This window comes from Carcharodon carcharias, chromosome 8 (genome assembly GCF_017639515.1).
Source record: "Carcharodon carcharias isolate sCarCar2 chromosome 8, sCarCar2.pri, whole genome shotgun sequence".
In the NCBI taxonomy this organism is placed as follows: domain Eukaryota; kingdom Metazoa; phylum Chordata; class Chondrichthyes; order Lamniformes; family Lamnidae; genus Carcharodon; species Carcharodon carcharias.
The window spans coordinates 28,268,991-28,292,964 of NC_054474.1; the positions used below are offsets into that span (position 1 = coordinate 28,268,991).

The 23,974-nt window shown below is 40.9% G+C and overlaps 1 protein-coding gene across 3 annotated transcripts in view; it reads left to right on the plus strand.

Moving 5' to 3' along the window:
- The window catches only part of LOC121280981 (teneurin-2-like), a 787,212-nt gene that overhangs the window by 415,098 nt on the left and 348,140 nt on the right, over positions 1-23,974 (plus strand). For 2 of the 3 annotated variants that reach the window (XM_041193489.1, XM_041193487.1), the window contains exon 2: positions 4,112-4,327. In XM_041193489.1, the coding sequence (XP_041049423.1) occupies positions 4,112-4,327 (216 nt within the window). The remainder of the gene's footprint in view (positions 1-4,111; positions 4,328-23,974) is intronic. The other variant, XM_041193486.1, reaches the window with a different exon arrangement.

The window sequence follows — 23,974 nt, forward strand, 5'->3', positions numbered from 1 at the left end:
CTCCTCCATCAAAAGGGGTGACCCTTTTCTATACCTTTTTTTTCAATATTCATTTTCATTTTTATTTTTTATCCACCTATATTTATTTTTTATTTATTTTCATTTTTATTCATTGTTTTATCCCCACCTTACATCCTATTTTCAATCTTTTTTCCCACCATCGTCCCCTTCCCCCATCCCGCCCTGTCAAGGGCCATCTGTCACTTGTTCATGTTGTTCTTTCCAGAGTGCTTACCCTTGTCCTGCTATTATCACATACTGCTTTCAGCCACTATCAGGACCTCCTCTAGCCAGTACCACTATCATTAACACCTCTTAGTCCTTTTGTCCATGACATCTCAGGCAATCTCTCCTTTACCTCCACCTTTCACTGGCCTTCTATTCAGCTTCATCTGCTCCACCCCCTTAAACAATATAAATTTCATCACATCTTTACTTCTCTTTAGCTCTGAAGTAGAGTCATATGAACTCAAAACGTTAACTTTTTTTTTCTCTCCACAGATGCTGTCAGACCTTCTCAGTCTTTCCAGCGTTTTCTGTTTTTGTTTCAGATTTCTGGCATTCGCAGAATTTTGTTTTTATTATAATAAATAAATAGTTACTAGTTTGAGTAAACAATCTTCAAATTTGAGCCAGCCAAATTACCAACCACGTTTTAGTAGCATTTTAACTGACTGAACAAGGAGAAAGTAGATTGTTCACATGCTGATGAATTAGTAAGACAATGGAATTGGTGACTATTTTCTCAGGCTTAGTTAATCAATTAGTTATTTTAGTTTGTTTACGGGAAATTGGCTGCTTGCGAATATATGGGGTGATAAATCCTGAAAACTGGTTGCTTCATTTTTTTTTAAATAGGAAAAACACTTTTGTATCTTTTTTTCATATCCCAGATATTGAGAAATTCAGGATTTGCCACTTATATCCTTGGCTTCTTGTAACATGGATAGCTCAATGGTTTCTTCCAATTATTGAACAAAGTCGACGCAGGAGATGGCCTTCTTAACTTTATTGGTCTCTCTAACTACTTTTCTTGAAAGTAAATGTCCTATTGGGATTTAATTGCTGGAAATCTGTAAAAGCAAATGGAACAGCTGGCAGTCAAGATCAGCAAGAAAAAAAATAGATTAATGTTTCAGGTGGGATCTTTGATCATAATTCACTTTCTTTGTTGCCTAGTTTGAATTAAGAACAAAGAACAAAGAAAAGTACAGCACAGGAACAGGCCCTTCGGCCCTCCAAGTCTGCGCCGATCATATTACCTGTCAAACTAAAACATTTTGCACTTCTGAGTTTCATATTCCGTATTTAGTCACTCAACAGTGGAAAAATTGCTTCTTCGTTAAAAAAATTATAGATCCAGTAAAAGATGTGTAGAGAAATCTGAAAATGTACTGAAATCTGGTTGATTAAAAAAAGCCATGAGTAGTGCATCGTGACAAAACAAAGTTTGCTGCAGAGTTTCAGCAATTTATTACCTGAATACATTGGCACAATGAAACTAGAAGCGTTTGTATCTTTATAATAATTTTTAACCTGTTTGTCATTAGCTTAGGAACTTGTCTCTAAATTTCTGACTGTAGCATTTGCCAGACAGCCATACACATTCTGGTTATCGTGCACGCCAAAAGATGCTAAACATATTTGGGCTGAAATCAGCTGGATATTGTTGGAGTTAACATCACTTGCTCATGCCCGAAGTGAAGTGTCTGTTGCTTTCTCGTGGGCAAACAGTAAAGTATATCACTGGCCTTCTTTGTAAGGAGTTTCAGTTCTAATAGAAAGAACTACATGTTGTAGTCGGTAATCCAGTGATAGAAACTCTAATGTTCTGCGTGATCAGAATAAAATAGCCTACAAAATCTGTTGAACCCTCAAAGAAAAGATTTTATTAACACGTTTATAAGTGCAAACAGATATAATGTTGAATTAATGACATAACTCACAGCAATTCCTGGAATATACAAGAGTTAGTCTATATGTGTAAATTGTTTGTGGGAAGGCATTTGCTCAAAGCAGTTACATATATTACATCAAAATTATTCAAACATCTTAGTCCTAAAGCCAGCATAGTCATTTTTCAATAAGACAAGATAGAGGAGCAATGGTAGGCCGTATGACCCCTTGAGCCTATTCCATTATTCAATAAGATCATGGCTGATCTTGAACCTCAACTCCATTTTCCCATCCTTTTTCACTGATTAGTTTATCTTCCTGGCACCCTCTTCAAGTCAAGTATATTTTTCCTTAGGTAAGAAGACCAATACTGTATACACTATTCCAGGTGAGGTGTCATCAAAGCACTGTATAATTGCAGCAGTACTCCCTTTCGCTTATATTCCAAACCCTTTGCAATAAAAGCAAACAAAGCACTTGCCTTCCTAATTGCTTGTTATTATTTTATAATCACAGTAAATTTATAAAAATTATTTCAATAATCTGCTTCCCAAATCAGGATCACCATTTTGGAATCTAATGCTCAGATAGATGGGATGCTCAACATTTATTTGTGGTAGGGCCTTTATTTGTGGTAGAAAAACAGAAGATGCTGGAAAAACTCAGCAGGCTGAACTGCATCTGTGGAGAAAAAAACAGAGTTGACGTTTCGAGTCTGTATGACGCTTCTTCAGAGCTGATACGGTTTCGAGTCATATGGACTTTTTTTTTCTCCACAGATGCTGTTCGTCCTGCTGGGCAGAATTTCCTGCCTGTCGGGCCCAACCCAATCTACGGCAGGCGGGGAGCCGATCCCTGCCAGCGAAACAGGCTGCACCGTCGTTTTATGTGGGCGGGCCAGTTAAGGCCCATCCAGCATGACGTCCAGCGGGAAGTGCTATGAGCTTCCTGTGCAGGTGGGGGGGGGTTCCCTAAAAGCGAGAGTGCACTCTTTCACACATGCGCATGAAAGAGCTCACATCTCCCTGAGGCTAAGTGCTGCCTCAGGGAGATCGCTTCCACTTTGAAAAATATTAAAAATAGAAGAAAAAAAATCCCTAACATGTCCCCCCTGAGATGAGAAATGTTCATAATTTATAGAATAACTTTATTAACATTTTTAGAACCCTGCATGAAACCTCATCCCGCCGCTGGATGAAGTTTCACGTTTTCTCTATTTGCTGCCGGAGCTCCTTAAGGTTGGACGGGCAGGTCCTTTAATTATGCAAATGATCCTGTCAATGGCCTCAATTGGCCATTGACAGGTCGGCGGGCCCGCAGCTGATATTGCTAGACCCCCACCTTCCTGCAAACTTAAATGGGGAGGGATGACGTTGGGGGTTGCGCCCGACGTCATCCCACATCATTTTACACGTCGGTGAGCGGTCCCCGCCCCCTGCTCACCAATGGCAAAATTCTACCCGCTGAGTTTTTCCAGCATTTTCTGTTTTTGTTTCAGATTTCCAGCATCTGCAGTATTTTGCATTTATTTATGTTAGGTGTCTTTAAGATTGTTATTGGTGTCCCAGGGTTATAGGGAGGAGAAAATCGGATAGGGTTCCTATTTTCTGATTAATCTTCAATTTTTGACCCTACTGTGTGAACATCAGGTAAGGCCATGATTGGATTTAATTATGATGTCCCTCACAGTCAAATTGCCTGTGAGTGTTCACCATCAAAACTCACATATCTGTTGGCTACTTGGCCAGGAATCCAAGGGTAACTGGTGCCCTTTGGAGCTATATTCAGCAAGAAGTTTATACTTACAGGAGTCGAATGTTGAAGAGAAATTTTACAAAGAAAAACCTTTAATAGTAGCCATTTCATTAATTTAAAACAACAAACTATAACTGGTCCCAAAAAGTAATTTTTTCTGTTGGATATAGCACTCAGCAATTTCATCAGTTTAAATCATCTTTGGGAGAAACTGTTCCCATCTATTCCTTACATGAAGCATACTCCATTAAACATGGCTTCTGGGTGAGATGGATTGTTGAACTTGGCTAGCTTCAATTCTAAATCTATTTCATTCACAAGAATGCCAAATGAGGAAAATGTTGGTCCCTCACAGGGCTACATCTCTGGGCAATGCACAGTTATGGTTTCTGATGCACTTTAACTGAAAAATTGTGCATCCTGTAATTTAACACCTTTCAACAACTGACCCTCTTTTCCCCAGGTCGTCCCATCCCACATTCATCATCGCCCAGCCATCCATTTGCCCAGCAGACCAGCACCCATCTTTCATCATCTAGTGTGAAAGACTACCAAATGCCATTGCTTGACAGCAGCGTCTCTCATCCAGCTCTCGAGTCCAACCCCAATGAGGAGTTCGCCATAAACTCATACCTATTGCGAGCAGGTTCTGGTGCACTACCACCTCCCAGTAATGGTAAGAATATGCTTGTTTCTGCCTAAATTCACATTCAATGCCATCTTGTTCTTTTTACAGAGGTTTTGTCCTCACATCATATCTTTGTGACTTTCTTTCACTTAGATTAAGTAGTCACTTTCTCTCTTGTATGTTGACTGGCCTAGTTCATTGTTAATGAGCAGGTGCAAGCCAGTGAGTTGTTGAAATTCCCCATTGTTAAATAATTTGATAAAACAGCATACTGGAAGAAATGTAGATATATCAGTTCTGCTGGAAGAGCATTACAGCAGGCAGAAGATCATATTAGAGATATTTATTCTTACACTTTTTCTATTTCTTTATTTTCTCTCAGTCTGTAATTTAGCAGCTCTGAATTTTCTTGTTCATTAATGATATTTTCCAAGATTCCCTTCATCAATGATGCTATTTCCTATTTTGAATTATTTTGCTTCTTTGTGATAATTTAAAGTGCAGATTGGAAAGAAATATAATTACAACTCTTATAAGGATCCATTACATCATTGTGGTAATTCATTTATTATTTGTAGAAGGGACATCAATCATAGCTGCTGTAACTGCCCAGACAAATGAATTTAACTATTCTAAGACAAAGTAATTGGGAAAAACATTTTGAAATTGAATTGGTAAATGGAAGATTCCCATTCATATTAGGATAATGGAACACTTTCCCTAAAACACACAATTTCAGAACATCATTAAATGGTAAACTGCAATGTAAACAGCCTCAACGTCTGACCAAAACTACACTCCGTGAGTCAGAAAGTGGGATTGCCTACACAACTTCCTATTTCCTAAGTCCCATTTTAAAGTGTGAGAGAATTTATTTTTTCAACTCAGGAATCACTCTCCTCATGGCCTCTTCTTCATTCCTTTTCATAGAATCATGCAGCCCAGAAGGCAATTCAACCCATCTTGTCTATCCAGACTCTTGGAAAGAGCTACCCCGTATGCCTGTAATTCTTTGTACTTCATTGGCTATAAAACATTTTGAAACATCCAGTGGCCATGTAAAGTGGTATATAAATGCAAGTGTTTTCCCTTTTTTCCTTCAAGTATATATCCAATTCCCTTTTGAAATATATTATTAAATCTGCTATCTCCATCCTTTCAGGCAGTACACCTCAGATCATTAAAAATCTCTATTTACAATAACAATGACTCCTCATTTCCCCTGTTTCTTTTGCCAATTACCTTTATTCACACACAATTATATTGTCTTCTGATTCACTGCAACAGTTAGAACCGTATGTACTCAAGTCTGAAAAATACCTCAAAAGGAAGGAAAATTGAACAACTGTGTCCCTGGAGAGACTTGAATTTAAACAATATCACTGAGTCTGTATTTTAATAAAATACAGTATGAACGTGAATTTAATTAATTGTGTTGGTCAGCAAATCTGATAACGTTGACACAGGGGATGATGTAGTGGCCATTTTAAGTGCAGAGTGAATGGTTTCAAATACTGCAGCTTGCTGGTAATGTCCTTTCACCATCTATCTGAGATGAGTGTGCCATGGAAAAGATGGACTCATTTGTTTTTGATTGCAATTGTTCGGCATTCAAATTTATAATCAGTAATGCAATTATACATGGTTGGCATTGTGTGCAAGAAACATGATATAGTGTCCATGATACCGAGCTTCAAATGACCCATGAGACTGGAAAATGCTATTGGTTTTTATACGTACTGCAGCACTATCTATGGCCATTGGGTGTTGGATTTTGTTCTAACATTTATTTTTGAGAATTTTACTCTCATGACCGTGCTGTATGCTATTGAAACAGATGTCACAATTTTAGTGAATGAGGGGGTGGAGGTGGAATGAGGGGGTGGAGGTGAATGAGGGGGTGTCCCTAACCCCCCTGTAACCATTAATGCGTGTCGACCATGAGATGTACAAGTACATTTAGCTCTCTAAGCTAGCCTCAACAGATAATGATGATGCACACATGAATTAAGTGAAACCAATGTAAGGTTTACAAGTGAAACTTGAATTTGAAGAACACCTGTGCCACCTTTGCGCTCTCAATAATTCTTATGTTAATGGCAATGGAGTTGGGCAGGAAAGTTGTGGCTGTGATGAAACGCCTTCCTGTTTGTCCAGGAGGCTATTTTATAGCCAACCCGTATTTGCTGCATTGTCAGCTGACTGCTCGCTTCATCACTGAAACACTTCCTCCACCAAGTGGTTGCTCACTGGTGACACTTTAAATTTTAATTGTAATTGTGTGAGAACCAGAAAAAAACAAAACAACAGAAATGGTACCCACTTCCTGTTCTGCCATAGGGAACGGCATGCAGCAGATTGAATTCCACCCTATATTTCAGCAGATGATAAAATTTTCACATTCCAGGTAATTCAATGTCTTAAAAATTAGCCAAATGAGGCCACCAGCAGGATTGTGATAAATTGGTACATTGGACCCATTCACTTCTTAGCAGTGAGCTGTAGGCACCTGCAGTCATGGCTCCAGAGATAGCTCATCAGTGCCAAGATTATCAAAAGAGTACGGGGGGCAGTCAGGAGGGGATTGAGCAGTGGCTAGATGTGGTCAGCAGATTTACTGTGGAGGCTGAAGGAACACTCCCCCTCTCTGCTTCACAATAAGGAAAATAAAAAAGGAATGAAACTTATTTTTCTGGTGGTAGCTTTCCGTGATCTCAAGCATCAGGGGAACATGACCGTTCATGCACGGTGCCTGATTGCAATCATACACTTTCCAGCTTTATGAATGGTACCTCATATCAGCTTGGGGCCTCTATTTGCATATGTAAAGGGCCTGACCCTAGTTTCAGACACATGCCGTGTATACCAATGTAGGAGCCTTTATCAATTTGACAGGCAACAACCTTCCGAGGCAGAATAAGCACACACTCACCTATTACAATAATGGATCCTTTAGAACCTATTTACACCTGCTGATGTGAACCAGGTTCTTGGTCATTACTTCAGTTAGGTAATGGATTTATTGAGCAGAATTTAATGCCCTCCCTCAGGGTGAGGTTGGTGGCGGGAGGGCATGTAATCAGACAGGAGTGTAGCGAGTGGGGTCCCCGCCACTTTCTTGCCTCCACCACAATTAAGCCTGCGATGGGAAGGCCCATGGAGGGCTTTCCTGCTTGACCGCCAATTAAGACTTTTAAGTGGGCCTCATTCTGCCGTTACTAGTCCGGGGACTCACCATGGTTGGAGCACAACAAACGAACCTGTGCAGGATTGCTTGCAGGCTCCAAGACAGGGTCTCTCACTCAAAGGCATTCAGTGCCAGATTGAGGGACTCAGCATTGGGAAGGTGAGGCCCACTGAGAACTGCACCCTGCCCTTGCTGCCAACCTCCCTCCCCTCCTCCACTGAGACCCCGACCCGAATTTCCCCCTCCTCCCCCCTCACCCATCCCCCCGCACCGCCCTCACCACTACTCACCTGTGGATTGGATCCAGCGACGATCCTAGGCCTCGGATGGGTGTTGTACCGGCAGCAGCCACTGCCTCTCCAGTGGTGCTTCCATTCAATAGATCTGCTGGTTTCTGATTGTCCACCAGCTGTCAGTGGGCAGGAATTCTGTCCCCGAGCTTTTTGATCTCAGGGAAAGCCCGCCACTGTCCAGTTAAATACCTGAGTGGCACTTAGGAGAGGTGATGCGGGGCTCCCACCTTCCAGCCGGTGGGCGAGACCCCGATCACCTCCATTAAATCCAGCCCATTATTGTGAATCTTTCAGTGTGAATTTTATTGTGATTCAACAGAAGAAACCATAAAATTAGTGGTGCATTGGATTAAGGACATGGTAAATATAGGGCAGGATTTTCCCCCCAGCTGGGGCAAAGTTGAAGGGCGGGCGGGCTACTAGTCGGCAACCCCAATTGGGTGCACGGCGCCATTTTACATGGGCGGGCCAATTAAGGCCCGCCCGGCGTGACGTCCGCAGGGAAGCGCTGTGCTAAGAGCTGCCTCAGGGAGATGGGCTCTAAATGTTAAAAAGCTAAAAATAGAATAATAACAGTTCCCTAAAATGTCCCTTCATGTGACACTGTCACATGAGTTGGGACATGTCCATAATTTTTACAAAAACTTTATTAAAATTTTTTGAAACCTACATGACACCTCATCCCGCTCATGGATGAGGTTTCATGCTTTTTCTAGTTCCCGCCGGGGCTCCTGGCCTGCCCGCTAACCTTAAGGTTGGACGGGCAGGTCCTTTAATTACATAACTGACTCTGTCAATGGCCTCAATTGGCCATTGACAAGTCGGCAGGTGCGCAGCTGATTTTGCTGCACCCCCGCCTATCCGAAAATTTAAACGGGGCGGGGTGACATCAGGAGTTTCGCCTGACGTCACCGCACATCATTTTACATGTTGGCGAGCGGGCCCCACCCCCACTCGCCAACATGTAAAATCCTGCCCATAGTTACTCTGGTGAAATTCTGCCACAAGTTTCAGAAGAGTATTATTTCTGATTGTGATACAATCTGAATCACTCAATTAAGTTTCTGGGTTGAAGCAAATCCCAGATTGCCAATATTCTATACATAATTTAATTGCACTTCACAATTACTGTGAAGTCTGCGCAAATGCATAATGATATTTCCACTGTGGTGTGATATATTCATTTGGTCGTGCTCTAAAACAGCCACTGAAAGGATGGTTGGAGTGAGCAGCTTGCTGTGCTGGTCTGCAGAGTTATCTCGATGCACTGAGAGCCAATACACAGGGAGGTGCTTGATCTGTCTTTTGTCTCACAAAGAAGGAAAAAACCTCAATAAGGTATCAATGTTTATGTGTTACACATTTCCTTTGCTTGTGAAATAACAAGCAAATCACATTGCTCAGCAGTGCATAATTCTCTCTGTGCTTTATAGTAGACATGTGGCTTGGCTGATGGCCAACTGTTCTTGCACCTGTAACTGTGAGTAATACTAAAGATTGTTTTGTGTTGAACTGCCAGGAAAATCACCCAAAGCATTGTTCCACATCGTGATTTTTTTTTTACCCTTCCTCCTTTACACACCAATTTTTTCCCCTGCCCTCACCCTCTCTCCTGAAGCTCTTTAACCCCATACACAAGTACAATTTGTAATTTCACTTGCATTTCCCCCAACTTAGTCTACTGCATTCGTTGCTCCCAACGCGGTCTCCTCTACATTGGAGACACCAAACGTAAACTGGGCGACCGCTTTGCAGAACACCTGCGGTCTGTCCACAAGAATGACCCAAACCTCCCTGTCGCTTGCCATTTTAACACTCCACCCTGCTGTCTTGCCCACATGTCTGTCCTTGGCTTGCTGCATTGTTCCAGTGAAGCCCAACGCAAACTGGAGGAACAGCACCTCATCTTCCGACTAGGCACTTTACAGCCTTCCGGACTGAATATTGAATTCAACAATTTCAGATCTTGAACTCCCTCCTCCATCCCCACCCCCTTTCTGTTTCTTCCCCCTTCCTTTTGTTTTTTCCAATAATTTATATAGATTTTTCTTTTCCCACCTATTTCCATTATTTTAAAATCTTGTATGCCCTGCTAGTCTTTCCACCCCACCCCCCACTAGAGCTGTACCTTGAGTGCCCTACCATCCATTCTTAATTGGCACATTCATTTAGATAATATCACTACCTTCAACACCTCTTTGTTCTTTTGTTCTTTTGTCTATGACATCTTTTGATTATCTGCTCCTATCACTGCTTGTTTGTCCCTACAACCACACCACCACCCCCACCCCACACTTCTCTACCTGCCCCCCACCCCCTCCACCTTAAACCAGCTAATATTTCACCCCTCTCCTTGTATTCACTCAGTTCTGTGGAAGGGTCATGAGGACTCGAAACGTCAACTCTTTTCTTCTCCGCCGATGCTGCCAGACCTGCTGAGTTTTTCCAGGTAATTCTGTTTTTGTTTTGGATTTCCAGCATCCGCGGTTTTTTGTTTATATATATATATATATATTTACAATTTGTAATACCCGCTTCCCTTTGATGTGTTGACAGTGTATGTCCAGATAGCGAGGGACTGCAGGCCCTGTTAGCACAGGATATAATCACAGCTGGGACCAATCCTATTCTTTGCCAATGCTTTAGTGGAGGTCCCTGGATAACAATCAAGAGAAAGAATCCTGGCCAACTTGAACCCAGAGGGTTGAAATCAATTGTAACCCCTTTACTGCTGCTGAGATTATTCAACACAACAGAAACAGATGAATTTTGGTGGTCTGTGTGGTATAGGCAATGTCACAACACAAGCGTCCCTTTGTCTGCCCAATATCTACATGTATCTTGTGTACCTGGGGGTTAAAATGATAACTATTGCCATTGCAGTCCAGCTTATTGGAATATATCACATTACGCATATGATCTCCACAGTGGGTGGAAGAATATATGCAGCACACCATGATTCAGGCTGTATTTAACATCCTGATTATACAGATAAATGTGTAATGCTCCATAAAACAATATGTCCATGGTAATTACAAACTATACTATTCTCAAAATGTCAAAACAACCAAGATACTTATCCTACACTTACTCTCAACATAGAATTATCCTTGAAAGATGGTTGCTAGCTTCTTAAATGACAAAACACTACCACAGAGCTCTGTGTGCTTCAGATTGACTCCTCAGGTACTACAGGTGGTCAACTGTAAGCCCATAATTGGAAGCTTCTCAACCCAGAGCAATCGATCAAAAGACTACAAAGAGTCACTGCCCTACCTACCTACCTAACAATGCACTTAGAAAAGCAATTTATGATTAGAGTAAGTCAAAACGTTTTTACTGAAGGGAAATCCCGCTTGACAAATTTATTGGAGATTTTTTAGGATGTAAGTAGTAGAGTAGAGAAAGGTGAATCGGTAGATGTGGTATACCTGGATTTCCAAAAGGCATTAGATAAGGTGCCACATAAAAGGTTGGTAGGAAGGAAAAAGGCTCATGGAGTTGGGGGTAATATATTAGCATGGATTTGGGATTGGTTAACAAACAGGAAGCAGGGAGTTGGCATAAACGAAGCATTTTCAAATTGGCAGGCAGTGAATAGTGGAGTGCCGCAAGGATCAGTGCTGGGCCCTCAGCTATTTGTAATCTATATTAATGGCTTAGATGAAGAGACAGAGAGACAGAGAGTAATGTATCAAAGTTTGCTGATGATACAAAGCTAGGTGGAAAGGCAAGCTGTGGGTGGACGTGGAAAGACTGCAAAGTGATATAGACAGGTTAAGTGAGTGGGCAACAAGATGGCAGATAGAGTATGATGTAGGGAATTGTGAAGTTATTCACTTTGGAATGGAAAAGCAGGATTTTTTTTAAAAGGTGAGAAACTTATACAAATTGACTTGGATATGCTCATACAAGGAATGCAGAAAGTTAGCATGCAGTTGCAGCAAGCAATTAGGAAGACAAATGGAAAATTGGCCTTCATTTGAGTACAGAAATGAAGTCCTGCTGCGGGGTTTATGTGAGACCATATCTGGAGTACTGTATGCAGTGTTGGCCTCCACATTTAAGAAAGGATATACTTGCATTGGAGGCGGTACAGCAAAGGTCCATTAAATTGGTCCCAATGATGACAGGCTAAGTAAATTGGGCCTGTATTCTCTGGAGTTTAGAAGAATGAGAGGTGACCTCATTGAAACACGCAAGATTCTGAAGGGGCTTGAAATGGTGGATGGTGAGGGATTTGTTTCCGATGTTCGGGAAGCCTAAAACTTGGGGCATGATCTCAAGATAAGAGGCCGATCATTTAGGACTGAGATGAGGAGAAATTACTTCATTCAAAGGACTCTACCCTAGAGGGTTCCGGATGCTCCATCATTGAATACATTCAAGGAATTTTGGTATTTCAGGAAATCAAGGGATATGGGACGTGGGTGGGAAAATGGAGTTGAAACCCAAAATCAGCCATGATCGTATTGAATGGCAGAGCAGGCTCGATGGGCCATATGGTCTACTACTGCTCCTATTTCTTGTGCCCTTCTGTTCTTCCCTTGAACATACCTGACCCACATCTTCATCCCTGACACAGCTATCAATTAAACACAAAACTTATCTCTGCCTCACCCAGAGTTACGGGTATCAGACAGTCTGAAATCTATGCTCACTGACTAACATTGGCTCCTGGTCAAGCAATATCTTGATTTTAAAATTCTCATTCTTATTTTCAAATTCCTCCATAATCTTGCCCCTCACTATCTCTGTAATCTCCTCCATCCCCACAATCTCTGAGATATCTGAGCTCCTCAAATTTTGGGCTCTTGTACATCTCCAGTTATTAATTGGTCCACCGTTGGTGGCCATGCCTTCAGTTGCCTAGACCCCAAGCTCTGGAATACCCTCCCTACACCTCTCTACCTTTCTACTTTGCTTTTGTCCTTTAAGACACTCCTTATAACCAACCTCTTTGACCAAGCTTTTGGTCATCTGCCCTAATATGTCAATATGTGGCTCGGTGCCATACTTTCTTTTATAATGCTCCTGTGAAGCACTTTAGGATGTTGCATTATGTTAAAAGGCACTACATATAAACGTGAGTTGTTGTTATAATATCTGAAAAATCAGTAAGCAGCTACCAACTTTTAAATAATAATGCTTAATTTGTGTTACCGCCATATCCCTATGGTATTCTAAGTCAATTCATTACCACCCAATTTGTAACTTCCAATAAAAAGTGTCATTTATGGATCAGGAGTAGCATTCGTATCTCTGAGTCAGTAGCTTGTGGGTTCAAGCCCCATCCTGAGGATAGGTTGTTGTTTCAGTGCAGAAATGAGAGGGTGCAGCTTTGTCAGATAAGTCATCAAAGCAAAGGTCTATCTAACCTTACTGGGTAGATGTGAAAGACTATCTGACACTTTACAATGCAGAGAGGGAAAGGAGGTTGCCTGTGTCCTGGATAATATTAATCACTCAAACTGAAAATAGATTACTTCTCATTTATTTCATTGCTTTTTATGGGATCTTGATGTGTCCAAATTGGCCACTGAATTTCTTTACATTATAACAATGCAAAAAGTACTTTGTTGGTTGGAAAGCAGTTTTGGACTTTCTAAGGTTGTGAGAGGCACTATCTAAATGCAACTCCTTTCTTTTTCTTTCTTCATCATACATACATATATATTCTTACATATTTTGATGTATTAACTTATTTACGCATTCAGAAAAATCATTTATATTATAGTAATAGTGCAAGTTCAAAAAAACCTTGATCCGATGTGCAGCATGCAAATCACTTCCTTAAAGCTCAATCACAAGATAGATTCAGATAAAGAAGGCCCTTGAAATAATATGATTTCATCCTTTCAGAATTTCAGCTGTACCCACTTTCCAACATCATCATGAATGGTTTCTTAAAGCAATTCAGTGCTCTAGTTACAATTAGCCTTCCTAACCTGTCCCAGCTGTTGAACACCCTTTGTGTTTAAAGGAGAGAGTTAGGGGGAGGGACGGGGGGAGTCAGAAGAAAGGGCAGGAGGTTGGCTTTCAGTAGATCCCCTGTTCTCGATGTTAGGTCCCTCAACAGAGTGCCTTTGAACTCGGAACCCTGCACCACTCCACACCCCAGGAGGCTGCAGCCAAACCTGAGAAGGCTTGCTTATCAGCCTCTCCATGTGGTGAGTCCCTCACCTGCCTCTGGTATTTAACCAGTGGTGGCAGAATGAGGCCCTTTAGTGGGCAGTTATTGCCCAGGTAAGGGCCGCAGTTAGCATCTGTGTGGGAAGGCCATCCACGAGTGTTCCAGTCCTGAACTTACTCGGGTGGAGGTGGGGAGGCAGCGAGGTCCCCACTCCATACCCTCCTGCCCAATCAAATGCCCATTCAGCCTGCAAATTCTCCTGAGGGAAACCATTAAATTCCACTTTTTGAGTGGGCTGAAGTTACATTGCATCCATTCATACTGAACTGAATTTGCTGCTGATCAATTCTCTTGCTCAAGCACAAGTGAGCTGTCTTGAAAATATTTTCTATATGTGCTGAGTTATCTGCCCTCCCCTACCTTTATTCTACAGTAAAGTAAAATGTACAGAGTAATCATTATGAATAGATTCACTTAGCTCAATTCGTGTAGCTTAATCTTAACATTAAAATAATAATATTCTAGTTATCTGTAGTTCTGTTTTATTCCTGACTGCTCACAGTCAAAAAGAATTCAAAAAAACTTCCAACTGGAAGAGGGGATTTTCCAAGGGTTCTCTCTCCCTTTGCCCCCCCCCCCGCCCCCACAAACTTCAGTAGAAACTCTGCAAACATTATGTTTTAATGCTGTTTTTCCAGATTACTGCAGCTTTTCCACTCAAGTTACAAAGGAGATCTGATAACATTTTTACTGGCTTCCAATCTGCTATCAACTGTTTAGTTCCCTGACAAAGTTGAATTTTAACTCCTCTGCTTTTAAAGCATGACATTTAAAGCAACATTTTCCTTTTCAAATCATTCCTGTGGAAAATGGTTCAGATATTCCAAACTAGAGCACATGTTTTATTTCCAATTTGTAGTTTTCCAATTAGCTTAGGTTATATGTCACTATTACGATTATGTCAGACTAATGAATTTATCATTGGCAAGTGCGGCTCCATCACGCCTCTTTAATTTAGAACTTATATTTGCCTATTTTTCAATATGTTGAAACCCCACCAGTTTTAATCATACCTATCTGTGCCTCGTTAATCCCACTCCCCACCCCTCTGACCTTGCCGAGGTTACTGCTGAAACCTCTTAATGTACCAGGAATCTGTTTCTCTGATGTTCATACCTTTTTAAAAATTCATTCATGGGATCTGGGCTTCGCTGGCTGGGTCAGCATTTATTGCCCATCCCTAGTTGCCCTTGACAAGGTGGTGGTGATCTGCCTTCTTGAACCGCTGCAGTCCATGTGGTATAGGTACACTCAGAGTGCTGTTAGGAGGGGAGTTCCAGGATCTTGAGCAAGTGACAGTGAATGAATGGTGATATATTTCCAAGTCAGGATGGCGAGTGACTAGAAGGGGTATTCCCATTTATCTGCTGCCCTTGTCCTTCTAGATGGTAGTGGTTGTGGGTTTGGTTGTCTAAGGAGCCTTGCTGGATTCCTGCAGTACATCTTGTAGATGGTATGCACTGCTGCTACTGTGTGTCGGTGGTGGAGGGAGTGAATGTTTGTGGATGTGGTGCCAATCAAGCGGGCTGCTTTGTCCTGGATGGTGTCAAGCTTCTTGAGTGTTATGGGAGATGCACTCATCCAGGCAAGTGGGGAGTATTCCATCAGACTCCTGACTTGAGCCTTGCAGATGGTGGACAGGCTTTGGGGAGTCAGGAGGTGAGTCAGCAGGATTCCTAGCCTCTGATCTGCTCTTGTAGCCACAGTATTTATATGGCTAGTCCAGTTTAGTTTTTAGTCATTGGTAAACCCCAGGATGTCGATAGTGAAGTAATGAACATATAAGGGGTATCTTGGGATACTGTATATATAGGGCAGAATTTTGCCCCCGTCAAGAAGTTGTGCAGGAATGGGCAGGTTGCCAATCGGCACCCCCCCCCCCCACCCCCGGTCAGGGGCGCACTGCCATTTTACGTGAGCAGGCCAATTAAGGCCCGCCCAGCATGACGTGCGCCCGGAAGCGCTGTGCGCTCCCTGTGCGGTCCCGGGGGGCGGGGGTGGGATTCCCTGAGCTGGGAGTGTGCTCTTTCGTACATGCGCGCGAAGGTGTGCACAGATCTCCCTGAGGCAAAGTGCTGCCTCAAGGGAATCAGCTCAAATGTGAAAAACAGATTAAAGTATAGAAAAAAATTTACTGACGTCCCCTCTGTCACATGAGCTGGGACATGTCCGTAACTTTTATTTGAAGAGGATGTTAAGATTTTAAAACCCTCATGAAACCTCATCCCGTCTGTGGATGAGGTTTCATGTGTTTTCTGAAGGCTGCCTGGGCTCTTCGTCTGCCCGCCAACCTTAAGGTTGGACAGACAGGTCCATTAAGTGTTTTAAGTACCTCACTAATAGCCTTAAGTGGCCATTGACAGGTCGGGATGCATGCTCAATGTCACCCCACGTCACTTTACGCGTCGGTGAGCGGGCCCCGCCCCTGCTCGCCAACCAGAGAATGCTGCCCAAAAGGTGATATTTGCTGCTGGATGGTGTATTATTAATGCCCATCCTGATGAAACCCTGCAAGTAGCAATCATTTAGCATATGAACTAGCTCCTGTTCATTGTCACGTCTAACTCCATATAGGTTCTGTAGTTTCAAATTCTTCTCTGACAGTCTTTTTTCTGTTATAGCACCAGAGGAATTTTTGGCATTGCATTTTGCACCTGCTCCTATGCTCTATCAATTTTCTGTTAGTGTACCGAATTTCTTTTTATATAGTTGCTATTGTATCAACTTCTACTCAGCTCAATTATCACTTTATCCTCACTCACTTCATTTTTTAATGTTCCTGTTGATAATAGAATACTCATGAACATATAGATGAAATGGGTTTTGTAATTCTAAATAATTATGGCTTTATACCCCTTGGTTTCCTTTCCTTATTATTTTTCAAATTTAGTAGGCACAAGAAAAAAAGTTTTTCTTTTTAAAATTTCTCATTCTGTGAAATTGTGTGATCCCAAAAGCTTATGCATTTTAATTCATATGCAAGTTGACTGAGATGGTATAACATCATTGAAAAATAATGCAATTTAGAATTCGTGTAATCAAACAAAGTAATCTTGGGAATCTATCTGTCTCTTTTGCTGGCTCTCACCCTTTTGCTCTCTCTCCCTGCACAAATAATAAACAGGGATTCCAGTTCACACTTCATTTCAGAATTAGCTCAGTTTATTACAACCAATGGTTTATTTCACATCAGTGACTGTCACATAACTGGTGCACCACAGTGAATTATCTTACTGCAGTCAGATATCATCTTGAAAGCTGTAATATTAATTGCATCATGTACCTGCTATCACAGATGCTGTACTTTTTTTTTGGAAATGACACTTGGTCAGATGTGGCTCAGTTGGTAGCACTCTTGCCTCTGAGTTAGAAGGTTATGGGTTCAAGCCCACTCTCATAAGCTTGAGTACAAATTCTAGAATGGCACTTCAGTACAGTATTGAGAGAGTGAGGTGTTGCTTTTCAGAAGAAAAGTTAAACTGAATCTCTGTCTGCCCTCTCAGGCGGACATAAAAATCTCATGCCATATTTCAAAGTGCAGGGAGGTTCCCCTCAATGCCCTGAACTCCTCAAATGACATTGCTAAAATAGATTATCTGGTTGTTATCATATTACTGTCTGTCAAATCTTATGCTGCACAAATTAACTGCTGAACATCCTACATTGCAATAGTGACTCCACTTCAGAAATACACTCTGAAGAAAAGTCGTACAGATTCGGAACATTAACTCTGTTTCTCTCCACAGGTGCTGTCAGACCTGCTGAGTTTTTCCAGCATTTTCTGTTTTATTTCAGAAATACTTAGTTGGTTGTAAAGTGCTTTGGGTTGTTCTGGGGTTACGAAAGATCCTATATATGTGCAATTCTTCCTTGTCTTTTTAAAATCTGAGTGAAAAGCTGCGATACAGCTGCATTTGGAAATCTTAAGTTAATCTTATGTAGTGTTTTATTAAATGCTGCGCAAATGCAATCAGTTTCCAGGTTCAATGAACAGAAGGCAGATTTGATGTTGCACAAGATTTATTATCTTCTAGCATTTGTACAGCACGGCATCATCTAATCCACGGACAATTCGAGAAAGTTAGCAGGTAGATGGAGGAGTTAGTCTAATATCATGGGCTGCATCATTTAATCTGTGAGATAACACTCATCTTCATAACATTACTTCTTTCTATGTATTTGTTGAGGCAGTTCACAGTGCTGACTTAGAATTTGGACTACAGGGTGGTACCAAAGCAACATTATAATGCAAATCAAGGGTTGCCTGGACTGTAGCGCATCACGAGCAGACTGTAATGAGTCTACCAGAAATGTGTCTTTTAAAAAAACAATTTAGAGTGATATTTTTGTATTTTCACCCTGCAGTCTGAATACAAAGTCATTTCTGACTCCCTCTGGGTAAGATATTGTACAGCAGAGAGAGATGGGACACCATAATACTGCCCTGAATCTGTCACCCATGTGATATTTAGTCAGGTTCCTCCCACAGAGAAATATGATTTACAAAACATGTCTGACTTGATTTGTGCAAGTTCATTTTGTCCCCCACTTCTCTAAAAGGAGTGACTCATGTTGGGTATGTTCCCACAACCTCTGTTACATTTGCCAAAGTGAGCATTCTTAACTGTTTGATCCAAAGCAGTGACATTTGCCATGCCATTCAACAGGGAGATTAACACTGAACCTATTTTTTTTCACAAAAGCTACAATTTCTGAGAGGTTTTATTAAATAACAATGGAGAACGATTTTTTTTTCTTCCCAGCTCAGAGGCACTGCGGTGAGTTATAGTTAATAAAAAAAACCCCAGAAAATTCTGGAAATACACACCAAGTCTAGCAGTATCTGTGGAGAGTTAATGTTTCAGGTCAATGACCTTTCATCAGAACATGAAAAAGTTAGAAATGTAATAGGTTTTAATCAACTGAAAGAGAGGAGGTTGGAAAATGAACAAAAGAGGAGGAGGTCTGTGATAGGAATGGAAGATGGGAGAAACAAAATGACAAAAGAATTGGTGGCACAGGGACAAATATAGAAGCAAAAGATGTGTCCAGAGGTGGTCTGAATGGCAGAATGATGAACAACTGCTGCCTGAAAGATAAGATGTGGAAAACAAGAGTAAATCTGAAGCCTGCAAAGAAAGGGAACAAATGGGGGAAGGGTTATGGTCTTTAATTGATGAATTCAATGTTTAGTCCACAAGGCTGTGAAGTGCCGAATTGAAAGCAAAGGTTCTATTCATCGAGCTTACAATGAACTTCATTGGAACACTGCAGGGAGCCAAGGACAGAGAGGTGAGTGTGGGAGCAAGGTGGAGATATAAAGGTTGCAAACCATCCAGGATTGTCCTCAGAAGTTAAGCATTAAATTCCAGAACACTATTATGAGCAGGCCAGGAGAAAAATAGTAGAGGCCGTCAACAAAATTGTCTGGCTTATTTTTTCGTTGTTTTTGATCAATTTTTTATAGGCTTTATTTATTAGTTATAAAAATATTGGGGATGGCTGTTTGACTGGATATTGCTTCACTGTCAATCAGGTACTTAAGAGCCTGCTTGCTTTCCAATTGGTGTGGGGAGGCAATGCATTGCAAGATTGGATGCCCTGAACAACCAATGGTGAGTATGTGTGGATGGGGCATTTGGAAGCAGGAAGTCCTATGATGAGGCCTCCAGGAATATATCCAATCAGAGTTGTCAACACTAGTTCTAACCTCCCTTCACTGAGTCTTATTTATTTAGCCAATGCAAATACCTGAAACCAAGATATGACCTCCTCAATTACTGAGTTGAAGCTGACCTACTCAACACAGAAGAAGAATATTTGTTAGATTCAATATCATAAATAGATTTGGGCGCAGGCATCAAATCTGAACTCAGTTTGTAGATATTTTGGAATCTTTGGTTGAAGCCATTCTCTTTTTTTTTAGTTCTTTTTTTAAATTTTTAGGAGCAGGGTGTGACCCATAACAACAGCCTTGGGAACAGTCAGGCTGAGTCACATGACTGCATATTCTTACCCAGAATGATAAAGGGAATCTTCATGTGAAATAATTGACAGTAAGGTTTGTTTTTTTTTGAGTCCCTCAGGTCTGATCTTGGTCAACTTTCCAATATAAAAAAAAGTGATTTGTGTTTGAAGACCTACATACTGAAGCACAAAAATGTTTTCAATGTACTTGGATTGTAACTGAAAATGGACTAAATTAAGCAACAAAGCACTTGGGAGAAATACCAGGAGTGGCTGAGCACAAACGTGTCAGAAGTTGCTGTCGTCTGTTCCAATTATCATCAGCTCCTTTTATTTTTAGTACAATGTGGACAGTTTAGTTAGTACACACAGTTTAAAGATGTTGCATAAATTTTACAATACAGTCATGTTTTGTGACATTTTCTTAACTAGAGGATACATACCCAGGCCTGGGTATGCAAAGAATAAATCAGAGCATCACCAGATTACTTAACCTGCTCACAACAGTCATAACATAAGCAGTTTGTTTTTCAGAGGCCACCAAATCAATGCTATGCATCCTGGATTTACAAAATATAGCATCAGATTTGGTTGTGCCAATTCTTTTAAACACTGTTTGCTGTTACTTTGGCTTCCAGTTATTTTTTTATCAGAGTTTACATGCAGGCATGTTATTACCATTGCACTGTGACTCTGTGAAATGCATTGCTGCAGACACTTCCAGTCATGCTACCTTATTTGAATTTGAGCTTTAACAAATGCAGCCAGATGGAAAGTTGCATGTAACATGCGTTAAGATCCACGCTGGGATTTTCTGGTCCTGCCAGTGGCAGGCGTCATCACGGATGGGATGGGAAAATTTGGAGAGTGTCCAAAAGTCAATTTGGAAAATTCCCCCCCATCCTGTTTTTCACTGCTTCCAATTTCACAGTACTGTACTACTGTACCACCTGCCAATGGCAATGTGACATACATGAACCTGAGCTTCTATTATCTTTGCTTAATTATTTACTTAAAGGAAACTAAAAGGAACCCATGGTTCAAGGTGCTGGTTTAAACTGTTATCAATTAGTTTTCAATTAGTGAGGGAAATAGCAATTAAGGTGGATGCATTGCACTGAAATAAGAAAAAGCAGAGGTAAGAAGTCAGTTGTGGAAGTAGCTTATAGACCCCGCTGTAAGACAGAGTATATAGGAAGAAATAATGGGGCATGTAATAATGGTACTGCAATAATCATGGGTGACTTTAATCTTCATTTTGTTTGGATGAATCAGATTGACAAAATGTCATCTGGAAGATGAGTTCATAGAGCATATTCAGGACAGTTTCCTAAGCAGGGCATTCTAGTACCAACCAGGGAACAGGCTATTTCAGACCTGGTAATAGGCAATGGGACAGGATTAATTAATTACCTCACCTCATGGTGTCCAGGTAGCAATGATGATAACATGATTTAATTTCACATGTAATTTGAGGGTGAGAAGTGTGGGTCTAAGACTAATGTTTTAAACTTAAATCAAGACAATTACCAGGGAATGAAGGCAGAGCTGGCTAAAGTGAATTGTGAAATTAGGAGATATTTATGGAGATACTTCATAACACTCAGTAAAGATGCATTCCAGTGAGAAAGAAAGAAAGACTGTATTAGAAAATGTTGTGGCTAACTAAGGAGGTTAAGGATAGTATCAAATTAAAAGAAAAAGCATATAAATCTATGAAGATTAATGATGGATCAGAAGATTGGACAGAAATTTAAGAACTGCATGGAATGACTAACAAAATAATAATAAGGGAGAAATTAGATTATGAGAGAAAGTTAGATGGAAATGTAAAAACAGTAAGAGTTTCTACATGTATTTAAAAAAGAAAAGATTAATTAAAGTGAGCATTGGTTCTCCAGAGTGAGTCTGAGGAATTAATAGTAGGGAATAAGGAAGTGTTGAACAGATATTTTGCATCTGATCTCACTGAAGAAGCAACAATAACGTCCCAGAAGTACTTGTAACTCAAGAGATGAAAGGGAGGGGGGAACTTAGAACAATTACACTCGCCCAGGAAACTGAGAAAACTATTAGAACTAAAGGCTGACAAGTCCCCATGACCTGATGGTATGCACCCTACGGTCTGAAAAGAAGTGGCTTCTAAGGTTGTAGGTTGATTGGTTGTGATTTTCTAAAAAACTCTAGATTCTGGAAAGGTCCACTCAAATTGGAAAATAGCAAATGTAACTCCTCTATTCAACAAAGGAGACAGATATCAGGAAACTACAGACCAGTTAGCCTAACATCTGTCATAGGGAAATGCTAGAATCTATTATTAAGGTGGTTACAAAAAGGCACTTAGAAAATCTTAATGAAATCAGGCAGAGTCAGCATGGTTTTGGGAAAAGGAAATCATATTTGACTAATTAATTAGACTTCTTTGAGGAAGTAACAAGCAACATGGATAAAGTGGAACCTGTAGAAATGGATTTCCCAAAGGCATTTGATAAGGTGCCACATCAAAGGTCACTGTGCAAAATGAGAGCTTATGGTGTAGGGGGTAACATATTAGCATGATAAAAGCAAAATACTGCAGATGCTGGAAATCTGAAACAAAAGCAAAATGTGCTGGATAAACTCAGCAGGTCTGAGCAAGTGACAGATGGCCCTAGTGGGGTTGGGGTGGGGTGGAAGGGATGGTGTGAGAAAAAAGATAGGATAAAAGGTGGGGGTAAAACAACGGATGGAAAAAATTAAAAAAGAAATAATAGAAATAGGTAGGAAAAAAATTATATAATATATATATATTAAAAAATAAATATTTGAAAAAAGGGATCAAAAAGGGATGAGGATGGAGGAGAAAGTTCATGATCTGCAGTTGTTGAACTCAGTATTAAGTCCGGAAGGCTGTAAATTGCCTAATCGGAAGATTAGGTGCTGTTCCTCCAGTTTGCATTGAGCTTCACTGGAACATTGCAGCAGGTCAAGGACAGACATGTGGGCATGAGAGCAGGGTGGAGTGTTGAAATGGCAAGGGACAGGAAGGATCTGGGTCATGCTTGCAGATAGACAGAAGGTATTCCGCAAAGCAGTCACCCAGTCTGCATTTGGTCTCTCCAGTGTAGAGGAGACCGCATTGGGATCAGCGAATACAGTAGACCAAATTGAGGGAAGTGCAAGTGAAGCACGGCTTCACTTGAAAGGAGTGTTTGGGCCCTTTAAGACGAAGATAAGGAGATTTTTTTTTCTCACAATGTCATTCTTTCAGAAGTATCTTCCCCAGACAGCAGGGTCATTGAATATTTTTATGGCTGAGTTAGATTGATTCTTGATTGGCAGGGAGCCAAAGGTTGCAGGGGGTAGACAGGAAACTAGAGTTGAGGCCTCAATCAGATCAGCCTTGATCTTATCTAATGGTAGAGCAGGGTCAAGAGCCAAATGGTCCACTCCTGCTAATTCGTATGATTGTATTTTTTATAGTTTACAAATAGCTTAGTGGCCTGCACACATTGATTATCCAGCAAGCTCAGAGCTGTTTTTTATGGGATAAATATCTAGCCAATAGAGCAACAACATAAATAGCCTGGAGTCTCTGCTCAATTGCATTGTTTTATTTTTCAGCGCAATTCCCCCAACGTTGGAGTAACTGCCACAAATGACTATGGAATTTTAAGCATAAATTATGTTCAGCACAAGTAACTGGAAGGGCTGTTTCCATTCTGATCCTGTAGGACTCTGTATTTGGTCCCTTGATTTCCATATATCAATAATTTAGACTTAAATGTAGGAGGCATGATTAAGATGTTTGCAGATGATACAAAAATTGGCATGTGTTTCATAGTGAGGAAGGAAGCAGCATGAAGGAAGGTATCAATGGACTGGTCAGATAAGCAGAAAAGTGACAAATGTAATTCAGTCTGGAGAAGTGTGACTCAATGCGTTTGGGGAAGGGGAGGACACAATTAATGGTAGGATACTAAGGAGTGTAGAGAAACAGAGGGACTTTGGGGTGCAAGTCCAAAGATCCCTGAGGGTAGCAGGTCAGGTCGATAAGATAGTCAAGAAGGCATGTA